Source organism: Equus caballus, chromosome 12, assembly GCF_041296265.1.
Source record: "Equus caballus isolate H_3958 breed thoroughbred chromosome 12, TB-T2T, whole genome shotgun sequence".
In the NCBI taxonomy this organism is placed as follows: domain Eukaryota; kingdom Metazoa; phylum Chordata; class Mammalia; order Perissodactyla; family Equidae; genus Equus; species Equus caballus.
The window spans coordinates 13,525,659-13,536,865 of record NC_091695.1 but is presented as its reverse complement, the minus strand read 5'-3'; the positions used below and the strand labels follow the sequence as shown (position 1 = coordinate 13,536,865).

Here is an 11,207-nt window from a genome sequence, read left to right as displayed (position 1 = left end):
GGCACACAAAGATCTTTACTAGAATAATATCCAACAATCCCTCTTCTTCAAATTCCTCTTCATCCTTCCAATCATATTCTCAATAACCTTCAGTGGTTTCCAATTTCCTACAGATTAAAGGAAAAATTCTGTAGCTTTGCATTTATGAACTTTACATCAATCTTCTACCTCCTTTATAGGCTTGGATGCAAGTGTGTGTGCAATCTGCTACTTCAAGTTAGCCTCTTAGTCATCTGGGATGATTAAGTGTGCACAGGTATTCTCCTGCCTATCTGTTAATAAAATTCCTAATGTCTATAACCTTAGCAAAGACTTCCCATCAGAGGCAATTGGAGCAATCTTCCAGAACTCTCTCATAGTCTTTATTTCCAATGCACAAACACACACATACACACACACACCAACAGGCTAAAGAATTCAAAACTAAATAAAGTCCAATAATTTATTACATGGTAGAATGGAAAGTTCAATTATTCAAGGTAGCATTAATAAAAATTGTTTTCTTTTCAGGTGATTTAATTGACCATCACATGAAACACATGGAAAATCGGAACAATGTAACAGAGTTTGTTCTACTGGAGTTCACAGAGAATCCAAAGATGCAGAAAATCATATTTGCTGTGATTTTTGTCATTTACATCACCACTGTGATAGGAAATGTCCTCATCATGGTCACCATTACCACCAGCTTATCACTGAGGTCTCCCATGTACTTTTTCCTGGCCTATCTCTCCTTTATTGATGCCTGCTTTCCCTCTGTCAGTATCCCCAAACAGATCATAGACTCACTCCGTGAAAAGAAGACCATCCTATTCAATGAATGCATGACCCAAATATTTGGGGAACATTTTTTTGGAGGTGCTGAGAGCATCCTGCTCATTGTGATGGCCTATGACCGCTACGTAGCCATCTGCAAGCCCTTGCACTACACGATTATAATGAATTGGCATGTTTGTGTCCTGCTAGTGGGAGTGGTGTGGGTGGGAGGATTTCTTCATGCAACCATACAGATCCTCTTCATCTTCCAATTACCCTTCTGTGGCCCTAACATCATAGATCACTTTATGTGTGATCTGAATCCTTTGCTTAATCTTGCCTGCACTGATACCCACACTCTAGGGCTCTTTGTTGCTGCCAACAGTGGATTCATCTGCCTGTTAAACTTCCTCCTCTTGGTGGTCTCCTATGTGGTCATCCTGCACTCCCTAAGGACCTACAACTTGGAGGCAAGGCGCAAAGCCCTCTCCACCTGTGCCTCCCACATCACAGTGGTCATCTTATTCTTTGTGCCTTGTATATTTGTGTACATGAGACCCTCAGCTACTTTATTGATTGATAAAGCAGTTGCTGTATCCTACAATATCATAACTCCCATGTTAAATCCCTTAATCTATACCCTGAGAAATGCCCAGATGAAAAATGCTATTGGGAAGTTGTGTCATAGGAAAGCTATTTCATGTGAGAAATAAATGTGCCTGGAGACCAACATTGATTCAACTGAGGCAAGAGCCAAAAGGACATTGTAGATTATCTCAGTAAGGTACACTTGTGGAATAAAGAAGAAAATTATGAGCTGTGAATCATAGATTCTGCATTGAGTAGAGCAGAAATAGGTACAGGAAAAGAGAGAAAAATATAACCCAAGACCACTCTTTCCATATTTAGAAAATGCTATCAAATTAGACTTTAGATTATTGCCTTCAACCATGTATATGGATTCACAGGCTATCCTTCTAATAACATATTTAAGAAACAACAATATATTGTAATTGAGCAGTAATTTCTGAAGAAATCCAAGTAGGTAAATACTGCTATCATCAGCATTTTACAGGTGATGAAAATGACAGAAAGGGGAAGGTATTATAACAGATTTATTGGAAAGCTATTAACCAGAATTGACTGATTTCCCAGATCATGTGCTTAACTGCTGTTAACTATCAGACAAAATGATAGAAAGGTCAGATAACTATACTGTTACCATTAATTGATGCATGGACTGTGATGGACACAAAACATATAATGGTTTAATCTAATACTTTTTCATTAATAACTGTGCTTGTTTTTATATATCACAATTGATTGTCTCATGTTGCCTGTAACATTATGGTATGTAACTACTTTAGGGCTGTAAAACCTTCGACTATTTAACCTCTGAGGGGTAGGTAATGAAGACTATACCATATTTCCAAACTTCCTTGTAAGCTTCAGAATCCTTTTGTATTGCTCATATCAGCCATCTTATGCTGATAACCCATCTGAAATAGTAGTGATTCAAATAAAAAATATTTTGAGGTTAAACAGCAATCTATACTTATTAAATATACAGCCTTCCCTTTAACGTACTTGCCTGTTATGTAATACTACCTTCCACAAGGTATAAAAATGTCTGGTGCCCAATAAATATTGAATGAATAAATGAAAGTATAAAGGAAAGTGAATAAATTCAATAAATTAAGAGAAAAAAGTGGTACTGGAGCCAGAGAAATTCTTTTCTACTTTTATCTGATTCATCCCTAAGGAGAATTTTGCCTAGAATCCTTGGGGGAAACATAGTTTGTTTTTACTCTTGCTTAAACTGAGGATAAGAAAGAAATTGAAAACACAATTTTCAGCATATCAGCAAATAGTTTAACTTAATATTCTCCTTGCTCTGAGGATAATTTATTATCTTATTAATATGAGTGGTTTATATTATACTTTTCTGGTAACCGGATTACTTTTTTGGTAACATTTCATTACTGAAAGCTGTTTTTAAAAATAGCTTACTCCATATATGCAGAAAGCAACTTCAGGATAAATATATTCCTTTCACTCCTCCATTCTTCATTCATTATCAACAAATATTTTTGAGCCCAAGGAATGTATCAGGCACACTGATAGCTGCTGAGGCTTCAGTGGTGAATAAAAAGAGACTTAAGTTTTGCCTTCACAGAGCTTAGTATCCATTGAAAAACTCACAGGAGGGAGCAGAAAACTACAACAGTGTTATAAATGATAAAATAGTGGAACTACAGGGTGCTATGAAACCACACTGGGGTAACAGACAAAAAACACCTGCGGGCTCAGGAAAAGATTCCTATATGAAAAGACATCAAAAATAGGACTGCATGGATTAAAAGAAGTTGGTTGGCAGAGTGAACAGGCATGAGATGGAAGGAGAGTGTCCTAGGAGATGGAATATACAGCAAATTCTAGGAGGTAAAAAAGGGTACACAGAAAACCTAATTAATTTAATATGGCTATGGCTATTAATTCATCCTTTCATGCAAAAATTATGTATTGAATGTCCTACTGTTTCTGGACACTGAGCTTGTAAAGGGGTAAAGGGCAAGACATGAAACTGCAGTGACAAGATGGGTAAGATCAAAGCAGGTTTCATAATTGTGTTAAGTCTCAATACTAAGTACTATGGAAAGAACATTGCAAACATTTTTAACCTAGTGAAAGATTTGAGTTTTTTTTTAAACAGTTAGATTTGAGTTTTAGAATGATAACTCTAGTTACAGTATGGGAAACGGTTTGCAGGCAACAAGACTGATAGGAGAGCAGTTAGGAGGTTACTGTAATGATTTGGGTGTGAAAGTGTGGAGGACTGACCTCTAGTGGTTCTAGTGAAGATGTTGAGTTTGGTGGACACTGCTGTGTCCAGCCCTAATTCCTATCACCAAGAGTGCACCCAGGTCCCCTGCTGTTCTGTGCTTGGGCTGTTAACAGTTCATAGCCTCACCATCCCAGGACCTACCAGCGGCCAATGAATGACTGGAGTGGGAGTAAAAATGCCTGGTCCCCTTGCTTCAAGATGGAACCAGTTCAGTGGTACAATGTATACTCCAGAGCTCCTGTAGCTGCAGGTTAAAACTGGAATCCATTTGTGATCACATCTTTTCTTTCCTTTACAATAGTCAGCTTTATTCAACCCTTTCTACTTACAAATCACTTTCATAAAAATCTCCATCTCAGGGTTTGCATCTAGTGAACCCAAACTAACAGAGAGATAGAGAAGCGTTTAGAAATATTTAGGAGTTATAAACAAAAGAACTTGACAGCAGATGTTAGAGATAGAAAAGTCATGGGTAACATCCAGTTTCTGGTTTAGCTTACTGGATAGATGGAACAGAGAGAAGATTAATCTGTTTTTAATGTGCTGAATGAGATTCAAGTAGCTGTATACAATTTAATATATGTTTCTGATGTTCAGAAAGATGTAGGTCAGAGAAATGTAGGAGCCTTCAGAATATAGATGGCAATTAAAGCCACACAAGTATTACACATTACCAAGGGAGAGTGTGATTTGGTTAACCATGAGTGGACATCAGTGGTCTCTGAAAAGATCCCTAGCCATTTTATATCTTGAGGAAAAAAACAAAAAAGATTGACCACCAAAACAGAACTCTAAAAATATCAATTTGTATATTACTAAGAATTCAGTACTAGGATACTAAATCTGTAAAATAAAAACAGGCTATGAGGGAAATAAAAATCAGACTGGCATCAGACTTTTTGTCCACAAAACTAGGAATTGGGATTTAATGGAAAAGTCTTTAATGTTCTTAATGTAAAATAACTGTAACATTTAACTCTATGTCATGCAATATAGAATTCAAATATAAAAATAAAATAAATACATTTTTGGACATGCAAGGACTCAAAAAATGTATTGGTCAACCATTACTAATAAGAAATATATCTTAGTAAAATGCTATCAATCTGAATTCAACACATCCAAAGGATAATACAACAAGACCAATTAGGATTAATTGCTGGGATACAAGATTGGTTAAATATGTAAATCAATGTGATATATACATTAAGAGAATGAAAGCTAACCGCATTATCATCTTAATAGATACAGGAAAAGTATTTGACTAAGTTCAACACTCTTTCATGATAAAAATTCTCAGCAAAACAGATTTATAAGGAAATTTCTGGGACTGGCCCCATGGCCAAGTGGTTAAAGTTCCACATGCTCCACTCCAGAGGCCCGGGGTTCACTGCCTCAGATCCCCAGTTTGAATCCTGGGTGTGGACAAATTCCACTCACCAGCCAGGCTGTGGAGGCTCCCACATATGAAAGAGAGGAAGATTTGCACAGATGTTAGCTCAGGGCTACTCTTCCTCAAGCAAAATAGAGGAGGATTGGCAATGGATGTCAGCTCAGGGTCAATCCTCCTCACAAAAAAAAAGAAAGCAATTTCCTCAGTACAATAAAGACCATTTATGAAAAGCCCACAGCTAACATGATAATCAATTGGGAAAAACTGACAGCTTTTCCTCTAAGATATGAAACAAGATGAGGAAGTCAACTTTCACCACTTCTATTCAACATAGTACTAGAAGTACTAGCAAGAACAGACAAAAAAAAAAAGAAGAAGAAGAAGGAAAGAAAAAGCATCCTAATTGCAAGGAAAGAATTAAAATTATCTGCTTGCAGATAACATGACCATAGATGTAGAAAACTCTAAAAACTCTACCCAAAACAAAAACTTCTTTTATTTCTTTACACTAACAATAAACTATATGAAAAAGAAATCAAGACGATAATCCCATTTACAATAGCATCAAACACAATAAAATATTTAGGAATAAATTTAACCAAGGAAGTGAAATATCTCTACACTGAAAAGTATAAGATATCCATGAAAGAAATTGAAAAAGTCACAAATAAATGGAAAGGTACTCTGTGTTCATGGATTGGAAGAATTAATATTGTTAAAATGTGCAAAGTACCAAAAACCATCTGTAGATTCAATAAAATCCCTATCAAAATTCCAATGACATTTTTCACCGAAATCAAACAAACAATCCTAAATCTTGTGTAAAATCACCAAAGACCTGAGTAACCAAACCAATCCTGAGAAAGGAGAACAAAGCTGAAGGCATCATGCTTTAACTTCCTGATTTCAAACTACGTTTCAAAGCTATAGTAATCAAAACAGTATGGTACGGGCATAAAACAAGCACATTGACCAATGAAACAGAATTGAGAACCCAGAAATAAACCCTTGCATATACAGTCAATTAATATTTGACAAGGGTGCCAAGACTTCTTAATGGGGAAATAATAATCTTTTCAATAAATGATACTGGAGAAACTGGATATTCACATGCAAAAGGATGAAATTGGACTCTTATCTTATACCACATACAAAAGTCAATTCAAATTAGATTACTTAAATGTAAGACCTGAAGCCATAAAACTACTAGAAGAAAACGTTTTTAAAAAACGGTTTATTGACAGTGGTCTTAGGAATGGCCTCTTGAATTTGCTTCTCTTTTCATCTTGCTCTGATGATGTAGTTTCCAACAGTGTGTTTTCTTTTTTCGGAGAAGTTGGGGAGCAGGAGAGACATCTAGTGGTGCTGACACTGATACCTCCATGAACAGTTTCCCACTGAGTTTCAGTGGCACATCCACAGTCAGATTCCAGTAAATCTACAGAAACCCACGAGATCAGTTTCCCAACATGGCTAAGCTATGCCATAGTAGAGTTTTTTTTCCTGTCAGCATTGGTCCACCTGTACCCTAGAGGTTTGTTTCCTGTTTGCCAGTCCAAGCTACAGTTGTTTGCACATCAGCTCAGACCAGCAGCACCACAGTGGTATGCTCCTAGCTTCCCAGGCCTTCTCTTGCCTGCAAGGCTCTGTCCAGTTACTAGGAACTAGTTCTGACCCATGACAACACAGTAAACCTCTACTATTCAGTGGATAACAAATAGACTTTCTCCGAGAGTTTGGAATCCCAGCCTTGGGGAGGAGTTCCACCTTCTAATAGGATCCCTCCTTGGATATTTATTTCTGAGGCTCAGGGCATTCTTTTTTTTTTTTTTTTGAGGAAGTTTAGCCCTGAGCTAACATCTGCCAATCCTCCTCTTTTTTCCGAGGAAGACTGATCCCGAGCTAACATCCATGCCCATCTTCCTCCTCTTTATACGTGGGATGCCTGCCACAGCATGGCTTGCCATGTGGTGCCATGTCCAAAGCAGAACATGCACACTTAACCGTTGCACCACTGGACTGGCCCCTCAGGACATTCTTTAGAGTACTCATTATACCTTTCTAGCTAATGCCCTGATATAGTTAATAATTGTATGTAAACTTTCCATGTTCAAATTACTATGTGGTGTGTCTCCTGATTGGACCCTGACTGATATAATATAAAAATACCTAATACAATGTCAGCCTTATGGGCATTTGATAAATAGTATCTCTTTCTACTATACAACCAAGATTTAATGAACAAAAAAAATCACAAAGGAAAGAATTTATATTGAGGCCACAAAGTAAAGGGATATCATCAAACATGTTATTTTCAATTATCAGTCATAATCAACATCTCACTCTTACATAATAAGACTATTTTAACAAGAATCCAACATTGTAGGTTCACACATTTTAGTTTGTAAAGATATTTCAGATTCCCAGTTAATAGATAAATATTTATTGGTTAATACAATGCAAGTTGTGATGACAAGAGTGTAACATGGGAGACAGTAAGCCTGGATTCTAGTCCAAGTTTTACCTCCATGCTGAAGTGGCTATCTGCAACCATTATCCAACCTCTTGTTAGAGGTGATGTCTTCATCTATAGATCAAGAGGCTTGGACTTAATTACCTCTATTCCTTCTATCTGTAATGCTCAATGATTCTGCTTATCATTATCTGAAGTCAATTTTCTCCACCAGAGCTTCCTCAGAGTTTTTCACACCTGCATTTCTGAGGGCATAGTTTAGGGATTTAACATAGGGGCCCCTATAGTATAAAAGCCAGCCACAGTTTTATCAATGGTCAGAGTGGTCACTGGGCACAAACACACAAATATGCAGGGCACAAAATATAAGACTACTACTGTAATGTGAGAGATACGGATGGAGAGGGCTTTGTGCCTCCCCTCCAAGCTATAGTTCTTTAGGGAGCACAAGAGGATCACATAGGAGAATACTAAGAGAAGAATGTTTAACAGGCATGTGAATCCACTGATAATAGCAGCAGAGGCCAAGGGTATGAGTGTCCATGCAGAAAAGTTTCAAAAAGGGTACAAGCCACACATGAAGTGATCTATGACATTGGGGACACAGAAAGGCAGCCAGACTATAAAGAGGATGTGAATTGTTGCATGGAGAAATTCTTGTGTGCAGGCTACTCCAAGCAAGAGAATGTACAGCCTGTGGCTCATGACAGTCATACAGTGCAGAGGTTTGAAGACGGCATCATAGCACGCATAAACCATCACAATCAGCAAGATGATCTCAGTAGCACCAAAAGTATTTTCTGCCTAGACTTGAGCCATATACCCATTAAAGGAGACAGTTTTCTTCTCATTAAGGGAGTCTACAATCAGCTTAGGAGCTGAAGAAGAAAAATAAATTGCATCTATCAAGGAAAGGTGGGTCAGGAAGAAGTACATGGGGGAGTTCAGAGGGTGGCTGGTGCTAATGGTAACCACAATGAGCAGGTTACCTGAGAACATTACCATGTATAGAACCAAAAATACCACAAACACTAGTTTCTGCATTTTGGGGCTCTGTGTAAGACCTATTAAAATGAATTCAGTCACATTTCTTTTATTCTCCATCTATGTGGTATAAGTGATAAAAACTTCAAGAAGGAATGCTTTCCTTAAAACTACGAAAGAAAAGAAAGAACTATTAAAGAATTAAATAATCCAAAACTCTGCCTTTTAACAGTACTCTGACAATCTCACCTAAGATTCCTTCTCTTCACAAAACTCCCCAGGAATAGATAACTCAAAAGTTTCTTAGTTCACTCTCTCAGTCTTTTGTTATCCTGGCCTCAAAAATATTCTTATAAGACATAGGACACCCAGAAGAAATGAACTCCATTTCCCTGGGTCAGAGTAATCTTTACAAAACTTTGTTCGAACATCAATATAATGGAAAATGTAGTCATTAGAAGTAATAATTTGGGAGACTAACAAGACTTAGAAAACAATATGTGGAATGAGATGAATTATATCTAATTAATCCTAATCCTAATCCTGTATATCCTAATTATAATTGTGTAAATATACTATAGTTGAAAAGCTAGCGAGCAATAGTTAAATACTTAGTATTTGAAGATTATAGGTTTTATATGTATATTTTAGGAATAAAATTCAAATTCAAATATTTCTCATAAAATTTTATATGGGTTTTATTTCATCTATGTTAAAATGCTTGCATACAAAAGTTTATGAGAAAAAAATTAATATATTTAGGACATTTACTCCTGGATGTAAGATTATATGTGATCTTTTATTTCCTTATACTTTTTAGTATTTTCCAAATTTCTACACCTTCTATTACTAATTTTATGATGCAAAAATAAATATAATTTCCATGTTTTCTGAGAGGTCTGAAGTTTAAGCCACGAATTTTTAAATTGAGTGGAACGTATATGGAAAACAAACATAGAGAATTGTACAACGCCACATGATGGGACCCCAGGAAATATTATCTGAATATAAATGAATTAACTGCTTTAATGTATTCATGAAATTCTTCCTAGTTCACCAAATGGGCATAGAATGAGGGCCTGACTGGGTATTAACTGTTTTGAGGTGATCTGGACAAAGTGAGCCTGCCCTGACTTACCCCATAGATCACTACAATCATCCTAATTGCCATCTTTAGTCTGTTAATCAAAGATTATTGATCTCTGATTTTAACTTCTATCACTGATACTGATAGTCAATGAACAAGTTTGAATAGTCAACTGGATCAGTTTACTGCAAAATCTATTTCCATTTACTTGATGAGGATTACACATATGGCTCAATTAAACTTTAAGACAGTATTTAAAACTAAGTTTTGCCATTATTAACTTTCACTTTTTTCCGGGCCTTAGATTCTTTAATTCTCTTTATCTTAATGTATCTTTAAAGCAAAAAGGCAGTGAAGGTAATATGAATTGTTCCTGTTACAGGTAGGCAAGTCAGATAATGAGGTACATGGAAAGAAAATGTCTTCCGGATGATCCCACAAATGCTTCATTTAGAAGCTAGCTTTAGAGTTCCAAGCCCCAAGATAGTGGTCTCCCTTCTAGATATCCTGATGTATCATAGAATTCTTCCAATGGCAAGAGACCTCGAGAAGAAAGTTGAATACACTTCTAATTGGCAGCTCTTCTCTAGAAGAGATGGCCCTTGGGAGAACCAAGAAACAAGTAATGTGATTTATAATTTTCTGATGGTCTATGAATAACATATTTCATGATAAAACTTAGACAACAAACACAAAATTTGACTCATTCATCTTTATTATTTCACTCATTACCTCAGTTTATTACAAATCTTGAAGTAATTAGAATATATTTAAAAAGCTGTTCTCTTTTACAGTTTTAATATGCCTCCTTTTGTCACACACTACACAGAAGCAAACATACAAACAAAACAACTTGATCTTATATCTAAATTAATGTCTTTAATGCCCTGTGTCAATTGGCAGACTCAAACACAAGATCAATTTCTTCTCCTGTCACAAATCTGTGACTATATGTAATCTATAGCAGTTCTTTTGCTAAGGTACGAAATGCAGAGTCAGAAGTTAATGAGTTTCAGCTTCCAGTGAACAAGACCCTAGAATTATTGTCTACTAAAAATCCTCCACTGCCTTTCATTTTATCAGTATATATGATCTTTAAAGATGAAGACACTGAGGCCCAGACAAATAAAGTCCATGAAAATGTGGCTAATTGACTAGAAGTAGACCACAACACAAATCTAGGTCTTCTAATATCCAATACAGTGATTTTTTTCACCACCATATCTTGTCTTCCTAAAGATGCCTTAAGATGAGTGAATACAAGGAAAAATCTCCCTAAAGTGACAAAGGGAATTAACTTTCATTTCTCATCTTTAGCAATACCTGTCTTGACACTCCAAAAAAAAAATGGCTAAGTCTGATTTCAAGGATGCAGAGATTCAGTCATAATACTGGGACCACATTCCTTGTAGCAGAAATAAGGTCTTGCCTGGCTAGAACAAAATTTAAGAAAGTTTGAATAGTCAGAATAAAAATTTCCCTTGATCTTGGAGTTTAATATGTATTCCTAACCACAGCAAAGAGTACATTCTTTCTTGCATATCCTATATTTTCATGCATTCTCCTTTGGGATGTCAGTTTTAGATCTGTATATTTGCATCAGAAAACATAATCCAAATGCTGTCCTTCTCCTTTCTCCCATGTTGACCTGCCTTTACCACAATGAAAG

At 36.3% G+C, this 11,207-nt stretch overlaps 1 protein-coding gene and 1 pseudogene across 1 annotated transcript; one reads left to right on the top strand and one right to left on the bottom strand.

Annotated features, from left to right (window-relative positions):
• Positions 1-530: 530 nt before the first annotated feature.
• LOC138916790 (olfactory receptor 4C46-like) lies at positions 531-1,469 on the top strand. The gene has a single exon (XM_070230401.1). The coding sequence runs from the start codon at positions 531-533 to the stop codon at positions 1,467-1,469; it is 939 nt and encodes a 312-aa protein (XP_070086502.1).
• A 6,256-nt stretch (positions 1,470-7,725) lies between these two features.
• Positions 7,726-8,571, bottom strand: LOC138916789 (olfactory receptor 4C12-like; annotated as a pseudogene).
• Between the last annotated feature and the right edge of the window lie 2,636 nt (positions 8,572-11,207).

Bases quoted from the DNA above. Each gene is read 5' to 3' on its own strand.
- LOC138916790 (XM_070230401.1), top strand. From the start codon at position 531: ATGAAACACATGGAAAATCGGAACAATGTAACAGAGTTTGTTCTACTG.